This window comes from Cetorhinus maximus, chromosome 16 (genome assembly GCF_964194155.1).
Source record: "Cetorhinus maximus chromosome 16, sCetMax3.hap1.1, whole genome shotgun sequence".
Lineage (NCBI taxonomy): Eukaryota > Metazoa > Chordata > Chondrichthyes > Lamniformes > Cetorhinidae > Cetorhinus > Cetorhinus maximus.
The window spans coordinates 90,575,452-90,600,561 of NC_135894.1; the positions used below are offsets into that span (position 1 = coordinate 90,575,452).

The window sequence follows — 25,110 nt, forward strand, 5'->3', positions numbered from 1 at the left end:
CAACAACTGCAAAGCTAAGGCCCATGCCAGCAACAATTGCAAACCTAACGACCACACCAGCAACAACTGCAAACCTAACGTCCACACCTGAAACTGCTAGTGTTACTTTACCAGAAACTGCAAACCTAACGTCCACACCTGAAACTGCAAACCTAACAACCACACCAGAAACCTCAAGCTTAATCGCAACACCAGAAACAACATCCCTATTTTCCACGCTAGAGATTAGAGCCCTAATTACCACATCAGAAATTACAACTCTAACCCCCAGATCAGAAACTACATCTCTAACTACCACAACCTTAATTTCCAGACCAGAAGCTACAGCCACCACAACCTCATCAGAAACTACAAGCTCAGCTAGCATACTAGAACCAACTGCCTTAACTCCCACGCCAGAAGCAACACTAACTCCCGCACCAGAAACTACAACCTTAACCATTACACCAGAAACTGCAACTTTAACTTCCTCACCAGGAACTTTAACCCCATCTCTCACACCAGAACCTACAGCCCTAACCATCCCGCCATTGACCAAAACAACCCCGACTCTCAAACCAACCACAATTGCCACAACGTTCACACCGACTACCAGTACATTAAGCACCACACCAACCTCAAGCAATCCAATCACTGTGTCAACTACAATTACCCTAACTACCGCATCAAGCGCAACTAACCCAACTTTCACACCAGCCCCAACCACCGCAACGCCTGCTACTTCATCTGCTGCTACCATCGCTACAACCACGGCTACCTCTCTTGCCTCCTGTGGTAAGTAACTTGAATATTGTTTTCTGTAGCACACTGACTATATAATTACTTTTTACTGGTTGCGAGCAAGCTTTTCTAACAGTCATGTTAACTTAGATCAGGATGGTCCCCAATCTTTTCACAGGGGTGAGGGGGGAGCCACATTTCAAAATTTCGCTCACTCAAGGGGCTGATGAGCAGATTTTAGAAAGAATTTTCAGTGCATTATTACACGTGAATTTTTAAAAAAAAAGAGATACTCAATGCCATGATGGAGCAGCAAGTTTGGTGAAGAAAAGGCTAAACTTTATTTAGGAGACGTGTAGAGGTGCTTGCACGCTAGACGTAATCTCTCCATCGGAAACCCCACCCACCGGATTACCCACGCAATAAACTTATTGGTCGAAGCCCCCGTAAATGTAAGACATGATAGGTGATTGACAGGAGGGAGGGACAATGCATCTAGTTACTACACTTCCTACCCCTTTAGGTTTCTTACATTTACAGTGAAAGAGTGTCAGAAAAACCAGGAAACGTTTGTACTTTCTCTGGCGATTACAAATCAAGTCTCCTGGGGTTCCTGTCGAAGGCGGTTAGAGCGGAGCAGCTCTACCGAAGGAGGCTCCTGAACAGGATTAACAAAATCTGGATCTGCGCTAGGAGATACATCACTGGAACTGGGCAGTTCAGTACCTGGCAACTCGTTAGATACAAACAAAAAACTACTGCGGATGCTGGAAATCCAAAACAAAAACAGAATTACCTGGAAAAACTCAGCAGGTCTGGCAGCATCGGCAGAGAAGAAAAGGGTTGACGTTTCGAGTCCTCATGACCCTTCAGCAGAATGTCTGGAACACCAGCTCTAGAACCATCACATGCCTCAGAAGTCGGCGGCAAAACATTAATCACAGGTTGTTCTTGCACTCGGTGGGATGCTTCTCTCGGCTGGATATTATCTGCGTGTTTAGGTACGGTTCTACCTTCAACTTGCGCTTGAAAAGATAGTGGTCCAGTCTCTGAAATGATGGCTCCTGCAGTCCCACAGGGTCCACTTCCAACATTACGCACCTACTTGGAACGCACGAGCATTGCTGTGTAAGTCACGGTTCAATTATTCTGTCTCACTGTCACCTTCCCCTCTAGATTTGGGTACACCAAGTGTAAACGCGTACGCTAGTGACTCTGAGGGTTTCGAGCCCGGAGTAGAATGGGGTGTCATGTGGTAACTTAGGAGAAATCAGAAAACTGAACAGGCTGAATTATTCCCAGGTTTTCCAACCTGCACAATGCTGCTTTCACTTTTTCTTCTCGTGAGTGAGGCGCTGGTCTGGCCTTGAAGAAACGTGGTGCTGCCTGGGAATCAATGTGCATTTTAGCCTGCATGCCCTTCAGTTTTTTCCCAATTCATCTTGAAGAAATATGACACTGTTTTTCAAGAGCTCTGGAAATCCGTTGGGCTTCAAATGGAATATTTCTGACCAGTCAAATTTTTATTTTCTGGAGCCAATCTCGACCCAAAAGACTGGGCCCCTCCCCGTTTACGCTTATCACATGCAGTTGGGCTGTCTGTTGTTTGTAGCAGACTGGGGCAGCGGCAATGCCTTTGACCTGAATGGATTCTCCAGCCTGAGTTCTCAGTTTGGCAGGCGTCCGCTCCAATGTCAATGACTGACTCCCTTCACTGAGGTACTTGAGCGTGTGCTCCCCAACAACAGTGGCTGAAGCGCCGGTATCCGTCTGCATCTGCAGTTGCTTGCCATTCACGTGCGCTGTCACTGTAACGAGCTCAGATTTAACAGCAGTCACATGATACAGAGAGTACACATCAGGAGTAGCAGCCTCAGCCTTTGCTGTATCAGTTAGCTCAACCAGATTTGTTTGTTGTTTTGCTGTTTGCCTATCCTTTGTTCTGTACTGTTGAACCAGGTGTCCTTTCCTGTGGATAATTGCATTCTGCCTCTTTGAATCTACAAACATCTGCTCCATGATTTCCTCCACCTCTGTAGCAAGCGCGTATCTTACTAGCTGACCATTGGGTTACCACTAACATCAGGAAATAGTCCCAAGCCTTTGTGTACTGGGCATAGGATCGCGTCTAAAATCTGCTGCTCTGTTTCTCGTGCCACGCTCGGCAGCAGGTTCCCGGCCAACATGGAGTACGGCACCATTATCCCCACGCTGCAAAGCCTGACAGTCTTTCGCGGCACTTTCCATAGTGAGAAAAAGCTCCAGGGCATGCTCGAAATACATACCGGATTTGGCTAGCAAGCGGCCCTCTATGGCGCCGCCCTCGACTCCGCATACAAGTCTGTTCTGCAGCGTTTTATCCCCAAACTCTCAGTATTCGGTTAACTGTTTCAGATTCACCGCAAATGGTAGCAATGGACTTTCCCGGGGCACGAACTCTTGAATTAAACTTGAGGCGCAGCAGCAGGATCACAGGCGGTTTGGGCTGAAAGTGCGATTTCACGGGTTCCACTAGCTCGCTGTACGACTGAGAACCGGGTGTGTTTGGGGCAGTCAGGTTTCGAATCAGGTTATACATTCTGCTTCCACACGCACTCGGTAGGATAGCTTTATGCTTTTCTTTGGTGGTAATTTCTTTCGCAATGAAGTAAAACCCAAGGCGCTCAACATACTGAATCCAATCTTCAATGCTAGCACTATATGGATCAATTCTTCCAAACAACGGCAGCAGTGGTAAGTACTTTTTTTTAACTTGGTTTTACTCACAGCAACCAGGGTGAAGTACACAGCCGAAATCAGTTTTATCCTCACCGCCAAATGTAATGACTTGATGGAGCAGCAGGTTTGGTGAAGAAAAGGCTAAACTGTGTTTAGGAGAGATGTAGAGGTTCTTGCACACCAAATGCAATCTGTCCGTCGGAAGCCCCACCCACCAGATTCCCCACGCAATAAGCTTATTGGTCGAAACCCCTGTAATCACATCACATGATAAGTTATTGACATAAGGAAGGGACAATACATCTAGTTACTGCAAGATATGAAATGAAGCAACTTACTGAGCAAAAAAAAACAATGAGTGATAAATAAAGATGAGTATTAGAGTGTAATAGGGTGTGTATTTGTGTGTGTCCACTTCACTCCCAGTCTGAGGGTGCTCACTCACACACACTCACCCTCTGTGAGAGTGGATAAGAGTGCTTGATGGCGTGTGTGGGTGAGGGTGAATGAAAACCTTGATACTGAGAGAGAGCCAGACTTATAGACACACTCTGCCCCCGCACACACTCTCTCCCCTCTCACACACAGTCTCCCCCCTCACACACACTCTCCCCTCTTCCCCTCACACACACTCTCCCTCCCTTCCCCTCATACATACTCTCTCCCTCTTCCTCTCACACCCACTCTCCCCTCTCACACACACTCTCCCCATTCACACCCACTCTCCCCTCTCTCCCCTTCACACACTCTCCCCTGTCTCCTCCCATACACACACTCTCCCCCATTCACACCCACTCTCCCCTCTCTCCCCTTCACACACTCTCCCCTCTCTCCTCCCATACACACACTCTCCCCCTCTTCCCCTCACACACAGTCTTCCCCCATTCACACCCACTGTCCCCTCTTTCTCCCGTCACAAATACTTTCCCCTCTCTCCCCTTCACACCCTCTCTCTCCTTCACATATACTCTCCCCTCTCTCCTCCCTCACACACACTCTCCCCTTTCTCTTCCTCACACACACTCCTCCCTCACTCTCTCTCTCTCCTCACATGTACTCTCCCCCTTCACACACACCTTGCCCCTCTCTCCCCCTCACACACACACTCCCCCTCTTCCTCTCACACCCACTCTCCCCTCTCACACACACTCTCCCCATTCACACCCACTTTCCCCTCTCTCCCCTTCACACACTCTCCCCTGTCTCCTCCCATACACACACTCTCCCCCATTCACACCCACTCTCCCCTCTCTCCCCTTCACACACTCTCCCCTCTCTTCTCCCATACACACACTCTCCCCCATTCACACCCACTCTCCCCTCTCTCCCCTTCATACACTCTCCCCTCTCTCCTCCCTCACATACAGTCTTCCCCCATTCACACCCACTTTTCCCTCTTTCTCGCATCACAAATACTTTCCCCTCTCTCCCCTTCACACCCTCTCTCTCCTTCACATACACTCTCCCCTCCCTCCTCCCTCACACACACTCTCCCCTTTCTCTTCCTCACACACACTCCTCCCTCACTCTCTCTCTCTCCTCACATGTACTCTCCCCCTTCACACACACCTTGCCCCTCTCTCCCCCTCACACACACACTCTCTCTCTCTCACCCCCCCCACACCCTCTCGCACTCTGTCTCTAGTCACTCACCTACTCAGATGCCAGTGTGCACAAATCCCACTGCCTCGTTCTTCATTCTGGATGCCTGGGCCCCACCTCCTGGCATCTCCACTCCTGGGCTCCCTGCTCCTGGATTCTCCAGCCTTCATCTCCCCGCTCCTGTGTTCCCCTGCCCTCAGCCCTCTGCTCCTGGGCTTCCTGCTCCTCTGCTCCCTGGGCCCCGAAAGCACTGTGGCTGATGTTCACTGCTCCTCCAATCACAAATTGTTTCACTCCCATATTTGCTGCTGATAAGCTCACCAATGAGCCTATCACAGTGTCAACTACAATTACCCTGGCTCCAGGGGCTGCATAGAGTGGCTTCACGGGCTGGGTACGTTGGACAAACCTGACTTGGATTTTCTAATGCCTGTAACTCAGTGGAGTTCAGTATTCTAAGGGCGGGATTTAAAGGAATTTAAAAGGCTTAAGTCCTATTTTGCTTGCTACGTGGAACCCCAAAGCAGTGCGTTAAATTCATTCACAGATAACTTAAAGGAAAGAAAGACTTGTATTTATAAAGAGCACTGAACGCCTCAGGGTGTTTTGCGGCCAATGAAGTACCTTTGGAAATGTAGGAAACGCAGAAGCTAATTTCCACTCAGGAAACTCCCACAAACAACAATGTGATAATGTACAGATGATCTGTTTTATGTGATTTTGCTCGGGAGATAACTCCCCGGCACTTCTTTGAAATAGTGCCGTGGGGTCTTTTACACCCATCTGAGCAGGCAGATTGTGCCTGAGTTTGACATCTTATCTAAAAGACGGTACCTCCAACAGTGCATCACTCCCTCAGTACTCCACTGGAGACTCAGCATTGACTTTTCTGCTCAACCTCTGGAGTGGGACTTGAATCAGGAACTTTGCGATTCAGAGGAGAGAGTGCTACCAACTGAGGCACAGCTCCTCTTGACTGCCATGCTTCCCCCTGAAGGGTTTCTAGCTGCTGCCTCTGGCCTTCGGCATTCCTTTCCGGCTGTCCACCAGACTGTCCATTTGGGTGGTTGCTGGGCGGCAGACAAGGCCACAAAATGTTAACACGGTCCTAGCGTTGTGATCGGCCAGACCTCCACACGCCCGGGCTTCACTTACACCTTCCCTGCCTCCCAGTAAATATCTGGGATCTTTGGGTGGGAAGAGGTGCTGTTAGATAAAGCTCCTGCTTTGAGAGCTAGTGTGCTACTGTGGTTGTTTTGGCTGGCATTACAGGCCTAATTTTAACTCTGCAACCCAGGCAAGAGTGAGGCCAAATTCTTCTAGCCTGCCCATTGCCATTTTTAAAATATATTCATTCGTATGATGTAGGCGTCACTGAAAAGGCCATTATTTAAAGCCCATTATCTAACTGCACTTGAGAAACTGGTGAGGAGTCACATTAGAGATTCCTAGGCCATTTCACAGGGCAGTTAAGAGTCAATCACATCAATATGCAGTCATATAGGCCCGGTTCTAACATGCCTTTAAGGAATATCAGCATGACATCACGAGAGGGGAAATGTTTCATGTGATTTTTAAAAAAAAAATCATTCATGGGACGTGGGCAGTGCTGGCAAGGCCAGCAGTTATTGCCCATCCCTGATTACCCTTGAGAAGGTGGTGGTGAGCTGCCCTCTTGAACCGCTGCAGTCCCTGTGGTGTAGGTACGCCCACAGTGCTGTTAGGGTGGGAGTTCCAGAATTTTGACCCAACAACAGTGAAGGAACGGCGATATATTTCCAAGTCAGGATGATCAGTCGCTTGGAGGGGATCTTCCATGTGGTGGTGTTCCCATGTGTCTGCTGCTCTTGTCCTTCTAGATGGTAGCGGTCGTGGTTTTGGAAGGTGCTGCCTAAGGAGCCTTGGTGTATACCTGCAGTGCATCTTGTAGATGGTACACAATGTTGCTACTGTGCGTTGGTGGTGAAGGGAGTGAACGTTTGTGTAAGGAGTGCCAATCAAGCGGGCTGCTTTGTCCTGGATGGTGTCAAGCTTCATGAGTATTGTTTGAGCTGTACTCATCCAGGCAAGTGGAGAGTGTTCCATCACACTCCTGACTTGTGCCTTGTAGATGATGGACAGGCTTTGGGGAGTCAGGTGGTGAGTTACTTGCAGCAGGATTCCCAGCCTTTGACCTGCTCTTGTAGCCACAGTATTTATATGGCTAGTCCAGTTCAGTTTCTGGTCAATGGTAACCCCCAGGATTTTGATAGTGGGGGATTCAGGGTTGATAATGCCATTGAATGTCAAGGGGCGATGGTTAAATTCTCTCTTGTTGGAGATGGTCATTGCCAGGAATTTGTGTGGCATGAATGTTACTTGCCACTCATCAGCCCAAGCCTGGATATTGTCCAGGTCTTGCTGCATTTGGACATACACTGCTTCAGTATCTGAGCAGTCGCGAATGGTGCTGAACATTGTGCAATCATCAGCGAACATCCCCACTTCTGACCTTATGATGGAAGGAAGGTCATTGATGAAGCAACTGAAGATGGTTGGGCCGAGGACACTACCCTGAGGAACTCCTTCAGTGGTATCCTGGAACTGAGATGATTGACCTCCAACCACCACAACCATCTTCCTTTGTGCTCGGTATGAATCTAACCAGTGGAAACTTTTCCCTGTGTAGTAATTATTGTTTTATTTAGTGTGTAATGTACCTTTAAGAATTATACTTGTTAGGAAAGATCACATGTCCTGTTGTAACCAATAGGAGAGTAATGAACTTAGAGAGCAGTGTAGAGATAGAGTTGGAGTTGAAAGCACACGTGTAGTTACTGCTGAGTATGTTGTAAATAAACTTAATGTTTCCACCCAAGTAGTGCCTGCAGATTAACTCTATTACTAATAGTACAACCCTGCCACCCTTACAACAAACTGGTGATGAGGATAAAACAGTATTGAACAGAAGGAATCAAGTTAGAAAGAAATCTCGCCCAGTGATTGTAAGTAGCAAGCTCCGATAGAATTGAAGAAGTTATCCTCTTCTCAAAATGCCGCAATTCGGGAGAATTGATCCTTTTGAACCAGCCACGGACGATTGCTCTCAATACATAGAACACCTCACGTTGTTTTTTCAAGCGAATGAGATTATGGGGGTAGAGAATAGGCGAGCGATCCTCTTGAGTACATGTGGGAGCAAAACCTGTAGTTTGATTCGAAGTTTGATGACACCCAGTGCCCCAGATTCGAAGAATTTCGATGAATTGGTGGACCTCGTGAAGAGTCACTTCCAACCAAAGCCCTCAGTCATGGTGCAGAAGTTCAGGTTTAATTCGCGAAATAGAACCCTGGGTGAGACAATTGCATGCTATGTGGCAAATTTGAAGCAGCTAACGGAACATTGTGAGTTCGGCACCACTCTGAACGACATGCTCAGAAATTGTTTAGTGTGTGATGTGAAAGAAGACACTATTCAGAAAAGATTATTGCCCGCAGTGAATCTGAATTTCAAGAAGGCACTAGAGATAGCGCTGGCAAGTGGGAAGCGCAGTAAGAAATACAAGGTGTGCGAAATGTCATCGTCCTCCACATCGGAAGGAAACCTCAAGCAAAAGTGGCGCAAAAAAGCGAGACTTGGCTGAGAAGCAGGAGACAGCTCCCGTTAGCCGAAGAATAGAGAAAAGTAGCTTAGCAGCGAAATCGAAGAATAATTTTTATTGAGGTGGAAACAATCAGTCTTTTAGCCACTGGCCATTTAAAGAAATCAAATGCTACTATTATGTGTCACAGAAAAGGGCATATAATGAGGCAGTGCAAGGAAAGATTAAAACAAGCTTGTGAACAAAAGAAGAAACCCAGTGAAATCTACAATGTAGACGTGCCCGGAAAAGCAAATGTTGACATTTACTCATTGTTTAATCTGAAAGTTTGAAAAACAGAACCGATATTTGTCACAGTGAAAATAAATGGCAAACCTGTTAAAATGGAAGTGGACATGGGAGCTTTCACTACTGTAATTGGGAACGTACCTTTAGATACTTGAATAATGGTGAACATCAATTAAGCTTAGAACAAACTAGCTGCCAAGCTCAAAACATATACGGGTGAAGACATTCAAGTAAAAGGCACAAGCAGAGTAACTATCCATTATAGAAGCCAATCGGCAAAACTAACCAGTGTTGGTGTTGAGAGGCAGAGGACCAAACCTACCAGGTCCAAACTGGCTGAGGGAAATCAATTTGTCACAGAGATTCCAAAAGGGAGCTGAATACATTCCTGTTTTAGAAAAGGAGTGTGTAAGGGCCCAATGACATGGAGAAATTCAGGCCGTCTTAAGCCAAAACCTGGAAGAACATCAGAAGAAACTGGAAGAGATCCTGCTTGATGACAGAGTTCGAGATGAGGTGAGTGACCTTCGCAGGGAAAAAGAAAACCTGTTGAAAGATTTCACTTCACACGCTACAAGATTCTCTCGGGTCAAAGTTTGTACCTCTGGAAAAGTATGAAGAGAAACAGAAAGAATTCAGCACTTCTCTGAATAAACTGAAGAATGAGTTGGCAGAGACGACATAACAATGTACAATTTTCCAGGAGGCAGCAAACCAATAGAAAAAAAGATGGGGAAGAGCTGAAGAATCAGCTGAAATCCAGATTCACCTCGGAAGCAAAAGTCTCAGAATTTTCTAAGAAGCAGACAGATAATTAAGTTCACTATCGTAAATCAACTCCCAAGAATGTCTCCCTGCCTATGGCTCCTTGTTCTGATGAACAGTGTGTGTGTCACTCAGATGTGAAATCTTGGTTCCTACACAAGATAAAGGCAGGTGTCTCAGTCCAGGGCCTCTTCCCTGTGTTCTGTGCAACCTTCAGACCAAAGTGATGGTCCGGCCTCACACGCCCTGGACACGTTGCTGATGCCTGCACCTCGATGGTGCTTGTCATTGCTGCCAGAATCTGGTGGGAAGGTGTCACAGAGCTCCATCATTCTCTCTGTGTGCCCTCAGCACATTTAAGGTGCAGCTGGTCCACATCTCGTCAGCACCTGTGACCGGTGACGCTGTGCTCCTGAAGGCATTTAAAGTTTCATGGCTGAGTCTCCATGATATGTTCCTGATCACAGAGCCAGACAGGAGTCAGGCATTCACAGAGGCTATGTGAAGATCTATGGTGTGCCCTCACTGCATGTTGTCATCATCCTCCTGGAATCGAGGGACTATTAGGGCTTCCACTGTGTATCCATTGACAGGAGCCTTATCACAGAAGGTATGTGTGCTGCCATCAGCCAGACATGAGTCAAACATTCACAGATGCGATGTGAGGATCTATGGTGTCTCCTCACTGCATGTCGTCATCATCCTCCATAAATCTAGCAGCAATGAGGGCCTCTTGAGCTTGCCTGCCTCGTCTGGCCAGCGCGAGGGCCTTATCACCGTCATCGCCGCCTTCGAGGACCTCCTCACCCTCATCCCCATCGATGTCCTCCTCATCGGAGGAGACCTCCAGCTCCTCTATCTCCTCCTCAGCCAGCTCCCCTCCCCGTTGTGACTCCAGATTGTAAAGGGCGCAGCAGGCGATGACGATGCATGACACCCTCTGCGGACTATATTGCAGGGCTCCACCAGACCAGTCCAGGCACCGGAACCTCCTTTTTAGCATCTTGATGGTCTGCTCCACCAAGGTGCGAGTTTCAGCATGAGCCTCGTTATAGCGTCACTCTGCTGCAGTCTGAGGCCGCCGTACGGGTGTCATCAGCCACGGCCTCTGTGGGTAGCCCTTGACCCCGAGGAGCCATCCCTGCAGCTGTGGACCCTGGAATATGTCAGGGATCTGAGACTGACTGAGCTCGGTCAGTGCAATCACGCCGCCGTGCTCGGATGATCCAGCGGTGGGGGGCATTATTCCGGAGGGCTGGTCTTATAATGATATGCAGATGTATTACAATGATGTTCCTGATGCCTGACAGTGGGAAACATGGCCCACCATTGATGAGCAGAGCGGACGATTGCAAACTGGGTTCATGGCATCGTGAAACCGATTTTTGGTCTTCTCACCATATTGTCCACTCACGCCACCGAACACACCCGACGCCAGTGGGCACAGAAAATTCCACCCATAGAGTTCTAATGCCTTCATGCTTTATACCTATGTATAACTATTCTAATGTGCCTTGTCTTAATAAATAAACCCACAGCGTATTTACCCAATCCCTTGTGAGTGATTAGGTATTATGTCATTATAATAGCACAACAGGCCCAGCTGAAAAAGTTTCTCTCTCTGCACTCTGCCAATTTCTTTCAAAATTCTAAAAAAACTCAATCAAATCATCTGGCATCCTTCCATGTTCCCAGGAATCGAAACCTAGTTTATGTAATCACACCTCCTAATCTAAACCTGGTGATATTCTGGTGAATCACACTGCACTCCTCCAAGGTCAATATATAATGAATATAAACACCATTGCTACTGCACATCCATCACAGTTAGGACAGTGGACTTGGAACAACTCCCAGGGATTCCGAGATTAAGTGACCTTTTTTGTTGAAGAAGGAGTCAGAAAGGCAAAGAGTCATAGGCAGGCTCTAATATTGGACAGAGGTTCAAGATAGTTTTGGGACTAATATCAGGAAATTTTCCTTTGCGCATTGAGTGATCAATGCCTGGACTGGATTTCCAGATCCGATGGTGCAGGTGAACGCGCTGGAATCACTCAATAAAGTCAACGATAAGGGGACATAACCTACAAATCAGAGACAGGTCATTCACAAGAGAAGTTAGGAAACACTTCCTCATGCAAGTGATGGTAGAAATATGAAATTTCCTCTTACAAAAAGCAACAGATGCTAATTCAATTAATAATTTTAATCTCAAATGGATAGATTTGTGCCATCTGAGCTTTTAAGGGACATGGATCTAAGGTGGGTATATGGAGTTAAGATATAGATCAGCCATGATTTCATTGAAAGGGGGGGGGTCAAGCTAATAGGCTGATTGGACTCCTCCTTCCTGTTCCTGTGTTCCTATGTACAGCAGCAGAGTGGGAGCAACTTGGAAGAAATTCAAAGCCATTATGTTATCCATTCATAAAAGTATATCACAGACTGTTTGGGATGATCAAAGTGAATATGGTTGCAAATTCATACCCTCACTCCAGAACCCAAGCATAAGTCAGATGAACCCTTCACCGTCACCCCGTACTGTATTGGAGGAGTTCTCTATTGCACTGGCGCTGTCCCTCAAGTGGGACATTAAAGTGAAGGACCCTCTGCTTGTTCTGGTAGGCATTAAACAGCCCTAACAGAAACTACTTGTACAAAATATTGGAGTCCTCCCGTGCCCTGGCCAGTATGTCCTCCTTAATGAACACTGCCCAAAAAAACAAACTTATTGCCCATTCTGTACGTGGAATCTTGCTGTGCACAAAATATCTACCACACTTATCTGCATAGCTATAGGCACTGCAATTAAAAGTAACGTGAAAAAATGTAGATGCTTCTCGGGGTGTGTTAAGGTACCAAATAAGTGGAAATCTTTCTTTTAATGTAAGAAGCCAACAAATGATCATTATTAAATAACTCTTTATGTTTCTCAGTTCCAGTCAGGTTCATTCGTATGAATTTGATTCGTGTGAGCAGTGCAGAAATTTCAGTTTCCTGGGACACGAACAATGTACTCGCTGCGGCTCTTTATGAAGTCACTTTCTTCAGGGCTAATACTAAAATGTCCCAGTTTACAACGAGTACAAGAAAGGCAGTATTCAAGAAACTACTTCCTGATGTTGAATATCGAGTTGTTGTATTGGTGAAAACTTGCAACCAACAACAGACAATAGGAAGAAGAATCCGGACACGTAAGTCTTCAACATTAGCACTTGAATAACAAAATATGACTCCTGTTCCTGGTCTATTCCTGGTTTATTCTTGTTAAACATCAGTAACTGTAAAAAAAAGGGAAGACTTGCCACTGTTTCAGACAGATTAAACCAGCCTTTCTTGTTCCTTTTTAGAGTTTGTCAATGTTGTGGTAGTCTGTGCTTCTCTGAACTTTTCTCTGTTCAGCCTCAGAAGCTACAAGTGCTCGAATCTACATGCTGTTCCCCACCCACCTCCCTTGCAGCCTCATTCTATTGGAAATTAATGCTCATGGGACCTACCTTAGTCTAACATTCCTTCATGAGATTTGAAGGGCATGGCATTTTTATATGTCGCACAGACCTCGCTTCATTCTACAGTCTTCAAACTGTCAGATCCCAAGTTGAGTGGCACCCAGCCTGTTTCCTCTTCATTTGCCTCATTGTTGTTGGTGCTATTTTCAACATTGCTGATGCTCTGCACTGGGAGGCTCAATCCTCTTCCACCTGCTACTTAGAAAACTGACCTTTCACCTTCATTCAGACTTTGCTTGCTTGTGTGCTTCGAGAAGTGGTTAAGGCCATTAGCTCTTTGGTGGGACAATTGACTGTTCACTCGACTGATACCTGGGATTGGGGGGGTGGTTATCATGTGAGGAAAGGTTGGACAGGCTGGGCCTGTATCCATTGGAGTTTAGAAGATTAAGAATTGATCTTTTTGAAACATAGAAGATCCTGAAGGGGCTTGACAAGGTGGGTGCTGAAAGGATGGTTCACCTTGTGGGAGAGACTAGAACTAGGGGACATAGTTTAAAAATAAGGCGTCCCCCATTTAAGACAGATGAGATTTTTTTCTCTCAGAGGGTCATGAATCTTTGGAACCCTCTTCCCTGGAGAGTGGTGGAGGCAGGGTTAATGAATAGATAAGTGATAGATTCTTGATTAACAAAGGAGTCAAAGGTTATCTGAGGTAGGCAGAATGTGGAGTTGAGGCTACAATCAGACCAGTCAAGATCTTATTGAATGACAGAGCAGGCACAAGTCAGGAGCGTGATGGAATACTCTCCACTTGCCTGGATGAGTTCAGCTCCAACAACACTCAAGAAGCTTGACACCATCCAGGACAAAGCAATCTACTTGATTGGCACCCCATTCACAAACATTCACTCCCTTCACCACCAACGCACAGTGACTGCATTGTGTACCATCTATAAGATGCACTGCAGGAACTCACCAAGGCTCCTTCCAAACCCATGACCACTACCATGTAAAAGGACAAGGGCAGCAAATACATGGGAAAACCACCATCTGAAAATTCCCCTCTAAGTCTCTCACCATCCTGACTTGGAAATATATCGCCGTTCCTTCACTGTTGCTGGGCCCAAATCCTGGAACTCCCTCCAAAACAGCACTGTGGGTGTACTTAAACCACAGGACTGCAGCGATTCAAGAAGGCAGCTCACCATCACCTTCTCAAGGGCAATTAGGGCTGGGCACTAAATGCTGGTACATCCAGGGGTACCTGCATCCCATGATTGAATTAAAAAAGGCTCAAAGGACCAAAAGGCCTACTCCTCCTAATTCGTGTGTTTGTATGTATATATGTTCGTTTGTAACCAGTAGCAAGGATACACCATTTGTAATGGCATTGAAAATGGAAGTTTTGATCTTTCCCAGAAGGTAGAGCCATTTTAGTGCAGTGGCAGTCAGAGTAAGCTAACTAATCCCTCTAGAATTTCAGCCTGATCAAAAGTGAATTTAAATTCTACTGCGTTAGCACAACACTGCCACCACGTGTACAGGGAGCATGCCTGGGATGGTGGCAGTCTTCCGGCCTGTAAGATGATGGTTTGTGCTGTGGTGGCCAACTCTGTGTTAAGCATCACCTTGGATCAGTGACTCAGGAGCCCCACTCTGACATGGCAGCCTCTGTTGCATTTGCTGCAGAGGAGAGACAGTGGGCTGAGATGGTGATGCAGCCATTGAAGCAGATGGTGGGTGACCACCCTACTATTTGGGAGCTGCCTGACTTGAGGTGAGTTGTGTTTGACCAGTGGACATGATGGTTCCTCCCACGGTCAGGAACAGCCCGTAGCACCTGTACTGTGTGCCAGTTGATCTGGGCTTATCAGTTGTGACCACGGTATCCTGTGTGTGGCATTAACACTCTGCAGCGAAACTGGAGTGTCCTCTGGAGGACAAAATTTACAGAGACCCTGGGCTGCCCAAGCATCAGGGTCTCCCTCTCGATCTCCCCAGTTGAGTCCAAAGGAATGCTAAGCACTATGGCTGGAATTTTCCAGTCCCTCACACCAGCGGGATCTTCCGGTCTCGCCGATGTGAACGGTGATATTAATGGCTCCCTGGCTCCGCTGCCTGGGGGCTGGAAGATTCCAGCCTATGGTTGGCATCGGCTTTTGTTGCAGGCATTTCCAGAAAGATGACATATTTAGACATCAGTGCACCTTTGGGCTCCACTCCAGATTTTATGGCAAGCTTTACTCACTTAGCCTTCAACTCTTGGGAGATACCCATGAGGCAAGTGGAGCTATTTGCCTGTAGCTGGGAGTTTGGTTCATGAGTGCTAGAATGTGTTCACATGTCAGGGGGCCTGCACACTACATGTCTGGGGGCCAAACCTCCTCCGAAGATTTAGCCTGGGGCCATGAGGGACACAATTTGTGTGCATTGCCATGAGGAGGCACAGCTGAGGACTTGCTGATGGAGAGGTTATATACTGCCAGGGAGGGACTTACACATTTGGCTCTGTTTTTTTGTCAGCCAGTGGTGTAGGCTGAAAATGAGAAGTAGCCAAAAATGTGCTAACTCCCTTCACACTCACATGTTAGATGCTTTCTTAGCACAATAGACAGCCCTTTGAACTGGAGCATCAGTCTCCTAATCTGAGGGCACTGAATTCAATCCTCAGAGAAGGCAAGGTTACTTACATGGAAATCCAGGGAAATATACATATTCTGTTTCTGATAAGGCTTCGGGAGAACTCATGCCATCTGTGAACTGCAAAATCTTATCTCCGGTATCTGGGTTTCCAGCTCCAGTTCAAAGGGCTGTCTTCACTTGGCTTAAACGTTTACCTTCACACCCTCTGATCATGGATTTTTCAATCTTTCTTAATTCTTACCCTAGAAAGCTGTGGCGCACGGTCTCAGCTGCTGTGTCCGCACAGTTGCTCGGTAACTAGGCCGATGGGAATATTGCTCGATATGTACGCTTTGTGTTTTACTCAACATGTTTTCTTTTCATTTTCCAAAGGTGCCAAAGTGTTGAGTGCAAGAACAAGGGTTAGAAACAGGACCTTCTTACCAGATTTTAGAGACAAAGAAAGTCAACTATATAAACAATTCGTAAATAATTTCATTCAAGATGTAAGTCTTTTCTCATTGTCAGCTCTTGTACGTGGAAAGAATGAAGCACTGATTAATAATTAAAAGAGAAGCACCCAATATGTGTTTGTTTTTGTGGGTGTAAAAGAATAACAAGACGCTATGCGTGTGGACGGAATAAGGTGATGGTCAGTACTCAGTGTAGTGAAAAACACACTGGTTGTTCTCTCCTCCCATATTAATAGGCACTGAGGGCTGGGGTCTGCCACGTGTATCTCCCGTATGGCAGGTGGCAAAGGCAAGGCCAGTGGCAATTCTGTCAAGGAAAATTAATGTTGTGAGGGAGCAGAATAGCACAGGAAAATCTAGGTCCAGATTTTACTCACTGACTCTTTTTGTTTTGCTTCAGTTGCTAAGCAGAATAGTTCAAAGATTCAGAGTTTTGTACGACCTTGGAAGGCTGAGAATTGTCGTAAATCGTCTTATGCCAGGGAGTGTGAATATAGATTTTGACATTGTGTTGTCAACGGATGAAAATGTCACATTGAGCGAAACCAGAGAAAAATTTGCCGATTCTTTAAACAGGAGTACAGAGTTTGACATAGACCTTGGAAACACAACTATAGCAGGTAAGGCATTTGACAACAGACCTTTCAACCATGTTAATAATTGTAAAATGTTAGCAATACAATATAATATATCTCTCTGCTCCTTTAGCTCTTACCTTTTGACCAACCCTTTTCTGTTGTCCCCATCATTAGTTACTGTGCCTTCATGTGTTGAGGTGCTGCACTTTGGAATTTCCTCCTAAATTCCCCCACCCCATCCTCCTCCATCTCGTCCAAGTTATTTAACATATTCCATAAAACCAAAATGTGCTGAAGTTTTGATCATCCCACCCAACATCTCCTTCTTTGCCCCAGTATCCAATTTTGCCTGATTACACCCCTGTGAAGTGCTTTGTCCTGGATGGTGTTGAGCTTCTTGAGAGTTTTTGAAGCTGTGCTCATCTAGGAAAATGGAAAACATTACATCACACTCCTGGTGTAGATGGTGGACAGGCTTTGGGGAATCAGGAGGCAAGTTACTCACACAGATTTGTCAGCACCTGACTTGCTCTTGCAGCCATAGTATTTATGTGATTGGTCCAATCAAGTTTTTGGTCAATGGTAACCCCTAGGATGCTGATGGTAGGGGATTCATCAATGGTAATACCATTGAACATCAGGCAGAGAACGTCACTGCCTAGCATTTGTGTGGCACAAATGCTACTTGCCACTTACCAGCCCAAGCCTGGATGTTGTCCATACCTTGCTGCATATGAGCATGGACTGCTTCAGAATTGGAGGCATTGTGAATGCTACTGAACATTGTACAATTGTCAGCAAACATCCCCAATTCTAACCTTATGGTGGATGGATGGTCTTTGGTGAAGCAGTTGAAGGTGGTTGGCCCTAGGATACCACCCTGAGGGTCTCCAGTAATGATGTCCTGTGGCTGGGATGATTGGTCTCCAACAACCATAATCATTTTCCTTTGTGCTAGGTATGACTCTAACCAGTGGAAAGTTTTCCCCTGATTCCTAGTGAGTTCAATTTTGCTAGGGCTCCTTGATGACACATGCAGTCAAATGCTGCCTTGATGTCAAGGACAGTCATCCTCACCTCACCTCTGGAATTCAACTCTAGTGCCCATCTTTGAAGCAGTGCTGTAGTGAGGTCACGAGCTGAGTGGTCCTTGAAGAACCCAATTTGCGCGTGTGAGCAGCTTAGTGCTGAGCCACTAGATGGCATTGTTCACAACACCTTCCATCACTTGGTTGATCATCTAGAGTAGACTGATGGGGTAGTAATTGGCTGGATTGAATTTGACCTGCATTTTTGGACAGAACATACCTGGGCAATGTTGCACATTATCCGGGAGATGCTAGTGTTGTAGCTGCACTGGAACAACTTGGCTGGGGGCTCAGCTAATTTTGGAGCACAAGCCCTCAGTACTACCTACTGCCGGAATGTTGTCAGAGCCTATAGCCTTTGCAGTATCTAGTGCCTTCAGCTGTTTCTTGATATCACTCGGAGTGAGTTGAATTGATTGAAGTCTGGCATCTATAATAATCAGGATCTCAGGAGGAGGCCGAGATGGATCATCTACTCGGCACTTCTGGCTGCAGATGGTTGCAAATGTTTCAGCCTAGTCTTTTGCGCTGACATGCTGGGCTTCATTCTTCAATTTTGAGGTTTGGGATATTTTGTGGTGCCTGCTCCTCCAGTTAGTTGATTAATTGTCCACCATCATTCACGACTGGATGTGGCAGGATTGCCATGTGCTGGACTGAGTAACCTACCCTTGTTCTTACACTGCCAGGGAAGTTGCAGCAGTAAAAGAAAGAGATAGATAGCAGGTAGTGAAGTGGAGGTGATTGAACAATCAGATGATATGCTTTCTCCTGTGTTCTGAACAAGAATTGTGCTGTCAGTCCATACTGGCTTGGGGCTGGGCAGACTTGGCCTTTATTGAACCGTACTAACTCTTTAAAATCATTTTAAGTAACTCAATTCCAAAGGAATCCATTTTCTAACACAGAACTTCCCTCTTCATTACAGACAGAGACAGCTGCCTGTCAGGGCTGAATGACTGTTCCGTTCATGGAACTTGTATCAGACAGAATACAACTTACACCTGTCTGTGTAACGCTGGGTTCAGAGACACAAGTCCCAGTGTACCTGGGAGGATATGTGAAGGTAGGACATTGCCTGGGTTTAAATAATTGGGTGAAAGTAACTTTTACTCTAAGTGATTGTTTTGATCTAATTCTTGTTTCAGACATCGACGAGTGTCAGACTGGGAACAACACATGCTCTGAATTAGCTGTCTGCACGAACACGCCAGGAAATTTCTCATGTAGTTGTAAAGAGGGAACTATAGATACCAATCTGGCAAACCCAGGAACAAAGTGCAGAGGTAAAGATCTGAACTGTTTAAACCAGGAGTGGTGTGATAGTAAGGAATGTGAAAATTGATGACATTGGTGATATTAATATGTGATTGCGTTACATGTTTATTTTACATTCATCTCAGGACCATTTTAAAACCCCTTTAACCATTTAAACTAAACGGATTAATGACTTGTTTAAACTAATGCAGGAATGTCAAGTGGAAAGTTCTGAAGTCAGAGGATTTTTTAGGGCAGAATGAGGCCTTTCAGCCTTTAATACTCGTGCTGGTTCTTTGAAAGAGTTCTCCAATTACCCCCATTAGATTGCCCTTTCCCCACAGCCCTGGGAATATTTCCTGTTTCCATTATATAATTATTTCCCGGTTTTTAAAACATTTTGTCATGGGATGTGACTTCACTGGCAAGGCCAGCATTAATTGCCCTTGAGAAGGTGGTGCTGAGCTGCCTTTTTGAAGAGTTGCAGTGGATGTGGTGAAAGTGCACCCACAGTGCTATTAGGGAGGGAGTTCTAGAAAGTTTATCCAGTTCCTATGAAGGAATGGTGATATAGTTCCAAGTCAGGATGGCGTGTGACTTGGAAGGGAACTTTCAGCTGGTGGTGTTCCCATGTGTCTGCTGCCCTTGTCCTTCCAGGTAGTAAAGGCCGCAGGTTTGGAAGGTGCTGTTCAAGGAGCCCTGGCAGATTTGCTGCACTGCATCTTGTAGATGGTACACACTGCTACCACTGTGCAGCGATGGTGGAGGGAATGAATGCATAATGAGATAGATGGGGTGTCTTTCAAGCGGGCTGCTTTGCCCTGGGTAGTGTGAGCTTTTTCGGTTTTGCCGGAGCTGTACTTATCGGCAAGTGTGCAGTATTGCATTACATTCCTGACTTGTGCCTGGTGGACAAGCTTCAGAAAATCAGGAGGTGAGTTGCTCACCGCAAAATTCCCAGCCTCTGACCTGCTCTTGCTGCCATTGTATTTAAAAGGCTGGCCCAGTGAGGTTTCTGGTCAATGTTAACCCCCAGGATCACAGAATCACAGAAGTACACAGTGCAGTTCGGTCCATTGAGGCTGCACCGACACATGAGAAACACCTGACCTACCTACCTAATCCCATTTACAGGCACTTGGCCCATAGCCTTGAATGTTATGACGTGCCAGGTGCTCATCCAGGTACTTTTTAAAGGATGTGAGGCAACCCGCCTCCACCACCCTCCCAGGCAGTGCATTCCAGACCGTCACCACCCTCTGGGTAAAAAAGTTTTTCATCACATCCCCCCTAAACCTCCTGCCCCTCACCTTGAACTTGTGTCCCATTGTGACTGCCCCTTCAACTAAGGGGAACAGCTGCTCCCTATCCACCCTGTCCATGCCCCTCATAATCTTGTACACCTCGATCAGGTCACCCCTCAGTCTTCTCTCCTCCACCAAAAACAACCCAAGTCTATCCAACCTCTCTTCATAACTTAAATGTTTCATCCCAGGCAACATCCTGGTGAATCTCCCCTGCACCCCCTCCAGTGCAATCACATCCTTCCTATAATGTGGCGCCCAAAACTGCACACATTACTCCAGCTGTGGCCTCACTAAGGTTCTATACAACTCCAACATGACCGCCCTACTTTTGTAATCTATGCCTCGATTGATAAAGGCAAGTGTCCCATATGCCTTTTTCACCACCCCACTAACATGCCCCTCTGCCTTCAGAGATCTATGGACACACACGCCAAAGTCACTTTGTTCCTCAGAACTTCCTGGTGTCATGCCATTCATTGAATACTTCCTTGTCAAATTATTCCTTCCAAAGTGTATCACCTCACACTTTTCAGGGTTAAGCTCCATCTGCCACTTATCTGCCCATTTGACCACCCCATCTATATCTTCCTGTAGCCCAAGACACTCAACCTCACTGTTAACCACCCGGCCAATCTTTGTGTCATCCACAAACTTACTAATCCTACCCCCCACTTAATCATCTATGTCATTTATATAAATGACAAATAATAGGGGACCCAGCACAGATCCCTGTGGTACGCCACTGGACACTGGCTTCTAGTCACTAAAGCAGCCTTCTGTCTTCACCCTCTGTCTCCAACATGTGAGCCAATTTTGAATCCACCTTATCAAATTACCCTGTATCCCATGTGCATTTGCCTTCTTTATAAGTCTCCCATGTGGGACCTTGTCAAAGGCTTTGCTCAAATCCATATAAACTACATCAACTGCACTACCCTCATCTACATACCTGGTCACCTCCTCAAAAAATTCAATCGAATTTGTTAGGCATGACCTCCCTCTGACAAAGCCATGCTGACTATCCCTGACCAAACCTTGCCTCTCCAAGTGGAGATAGATTCTCTCCTTCAGAATTTTCTCCAATAGTTTCCCTACCACTGACGTGAGACTCACTGGCCTATAGTTCCCTGGCTTATCTCTACAACCCTTCTTAAATAGCGGAACCACATTAGCTGTTCTCCAGTCCTCTGGCACCTCCCCCGTGGCCAGAGAGGAATTAAAAATTTGGGTCAGAGCCCCTGCTATCTCCTCCCTTGCCTCCCTCAGCAGTCTGGGACACAAATCATCGGGACCTGGAGATTTGTCCACTTTTAAGCCTGCCAGCACCTCCAATACCTTGTCACTCCCTATATCAATTTGCTTAAGAACCTCGCAGTCTCTCTCCCTGAGTTCCAAACCTTCATCCTCATTCTCTTGGGTGAAGACAGATGTGAAGTATTTGTTCAACACTCTACCGATGTCCTCTGGCTCCACCCATAGATTGCCCCCTTGGTCCCTTATGGGCCCTACTCTTTCCCTGGCTATCCTCTTCCCATTGATATACTTATAGAATATCTTGGGATTTTCCCTACTTTTACCAGCCAGAGCTTTCTCATATCCCCTCTTTGCTCTCCTAATTGCTTTCTTAAGCTCCACCCTGCACTTTCTGTACTCCACTAATGCCTCTGTTGATTTGCTCCCCTTGCACCTGCAAAAAACCTCTCTTTTCCTTCTCATCGTATCCTGAATATCTCTGGTCATCCATGGTTCTCTGGGCTTCTTACTCCTTCCTATCATCCTAGAGGGAACATGTTGAGCCTGTACCCGCCCTGTTTCCTTTTTGAATGCCCCCCACTGCTCTTCTGTAGATTTCCCCACAAGTAGCTGTTCCCAGTCTGCCTTGGCCAGATCCTGCCTTATTTTACTAAAATCCGCTCTTCCCCAATCCGAAACATTTTTTTGCAACTTGTCAATTTCTTTGTCCATAACAAGGATGGTGTTGATTGTGGATTTAGTGATACTAATGCTGCTGAACATCACATGGAGATGGTTACATTTTCTTTTGTTGGAGATGGTCACTGCCTGGCAGTTGTGTGGCATAAACGTTACTTCCCATTTGCCAGTCTGTGGTAAAGTGAGGTACCTCATACCTTTAAGAGAATGCAAGTGTACTGATCTTGTGACAGCACTGATGAATCACTGTACAGCATGGGCAACTGGGAACAGTAAGTTTAGTTCTGAAGGTGTCTGAGTGAGCACGCATGATCTGATGCCCTGCCCTATGTCCCAATAAACCATCACTGTTTATTCTTACATCAGTCTCTCCCTGTTATTGATTGCATGTAGCAATTGATGAGAACATAGGCAGGCATGCATTTCGAGTTTGGTTGGCCAACGAACTCATTTGCCCAAGGCAGAAAATTGGTGATGAGGATAAAAACATTGCAAGACCCCTGAGTGTGAGTCCACAAAACGGGCGAGCAAAGCATTGAAAAGAGCATCTGTACTTACCTTGTAAACTAGGCGATAGCCGACAATCGGAGCAGAAAGCAGTGCTGCAGTTTAAAATTTTTTAAAAACCCTGTAGAATTGCGATCGCGGGGATCCCGGCAAAACTTGAAAAGAGCGCAAAACCCAGCACAGAAAAACCAACAGCAGCAGAGATGGAGTTAAAAAAAACAGTGACTGCTCTTAAAGTGGCAATACATTTAAAAGGGTAAATACATGAAAAATGGCTACGGACAGAACATTATAAGAGACCCCAGAGACAGCACGACTCCGCGGTAAGCCAAACACATTAAATTCGTCACTACCTGGAAAGCCTATCGGGAGTGCAGTCCCCTTGCATTCATTCACGATGCCACAGTTCGGGCGTATCGATCCATTTGACCCCATTTCAGATGACTAGTCTCAGTGTGTCAAATACTAGCGTTCTTTTTTACCGCTAATGACATCGCAGGAGAGGAGAAGAAGAGGGTGATTCTTTTGTCCTCGTGCGGGAACAAAACGTACGGGCTGATCTGTAGCCTCACGTCACCCAGCGCTCCAGACTCGAAGACTTTCGACGAGTTAATAAAAATTGTACAGAGCCACCTGAGACCACAGCCCTCAGTCACTATGCAGCGCTTCAAGTTCAATTCAAGGAACAGGCTTCCAGGGGAGACAATAGCTGACTATGTGGCCAATTTAAAGGCATTAACTGAGCATTGTGAATTCAGAACGCCCATTACTGATATGTTGAGGGACTGGCTGATATGAGGGATTGGAGATGATACTATCCAAAGGCGTTTGCTAGCTGGACCTAGTCTAGACTTCAATAAGGCATTAGAATTAGCTACCACGATGGAAAGTGCTGTTAGAAATTCCGAAGTTATAAAAGAAACACAAAATGGCGCCGTCCATCTGGTCGAGTGGGACAATCCGGCAACAAAAGGCGCGAAAACTTCGGACTCCACGGAAAGACGGGAAGCGCTCTCTAGCTCCAGACCATTGAAAAACAACAGTACTGCAGTGAAAACCTGCCAAATGAATGAGAGAAATACATCCAGGCCTCCAGTGTGCAAACGACAACTCAAACAAGTCGAGTGCTTTTTCTGCCACCACTATGGTCACTTGATGCGGCACTGCAGAGAAAGGCTAAAACAACACTATAAAGGCAGAAGGAAAAATCGTGCAATATGCCTCATGGAAGCGCCAGAAGAAATAGAAGCAGACACCCATTCATTATGTAACCTCAAAGTGGGTAGAACTGAGCCAATCCAAGTAGCCATAGTGATCAATGGACAACCCATTACGACGGAAGCGTTGATACAGGAGTGTCAATGTCCATCATTGGAGAACACACATTTAGATATCTGAGTAAAGGAACACATCCTTTTAAGTTAGAAGTTTCAGACACAAAGCTACGAAGAAATAAATGTGAAAGGGGTATGTCAAGTCAAGGTGCAGTATGAGGAACTGTCTGCAAAATTACCCCTATTTGTAATGACAGGCAGGGGACTGAGTCTCCTCGGAAGGAACTGACCGGGAGAGATAAATCTTGAGGGCCCGCTAAGTTCCCAATTCAAAACCGGAAGTGTAGATGCAGGAAAAAATGAGTATGCAAAGACCCAACGGGAGAAGCTCATAGAAGTATTACACTGGGACAGAGTTCAATCTGAAGTCAGCATCCTTCAAAAGGAAATGGAAAATCTATTAAAGGACTTTCGTGCGCTACAAAATTCAACTCCCAATTTGTGCCACGAGAAAGATATGAAGAGGAAAAGGAAGAGTTAAGCCTGTCTCTGGCCAAGCTAAGGAACGAATTAGCTGAGAAGGGGCAATGATATGCAATTCTCCAGGAAACTATTAATGAGAATAGAAAAGAATTGGAAGAGTGGAAGCAGCAGCTGCACAAAAACCCCTGAAGTTTTAAAGCTAGAAGGCCCTGAATTCTCAGAAGAGCTGTCGGAAAACCCAACCACTGAGCTCAACCACGTTCAGCTCGCGCCTGCGTCTAGTCCAGCGAAGTTAAAGAGAAGACAGAGATACGACTCAGTGCTCCCAAGAAAAGGACACACAGGAAGAAGAAGAGAATTTATTGACAGCCCTCAGAAAGGAAAACAAAAGGATTTTTTTTCCTTTTCCTCTTTCTCCTCACACATCATGTAGCTCATCGCTGTATTGCTTTGTGCTTATTGC

The 25,110-nt window shown here is 46.1% G+C and overlaps 1 protein-coding gene across 1 annotated transcript in view; it reads left to right on the top strand.

Moving 5' to 3' along the window:
• The first annotated feature begins 23 nt into the window (after positions 1-23).
• Positions 24-25,110, top strand: part of LOC144691900 (uncharacterized) — a 42,873-nt gene continuing 17,786 nt past the window's right edge. The window contains exons 1-6 of the mRNA XM_078560474.1: positions 24-774; positions 12,611-12,868; positions 16,142-16,254; positions 16,622-16,841; positions 18,816-18,953; positions 19,036-19,173. Coding sequence (XP_078416600.1) covers positions 24-774; positions 12,611-12,868; positions 16,142-16,254; positions 16,622-16,841; positions 18,816-18,953; positions 19,036-19,173 — 1,618 coding nt within the window. The remainder of the gene's footprint in view (positions 775-12,610; positions 12,869-16,141; positions 16,255-16,621; positions 16,842-18,815; positions 18,954-19,035; positions 19,174-25,110) is intronic.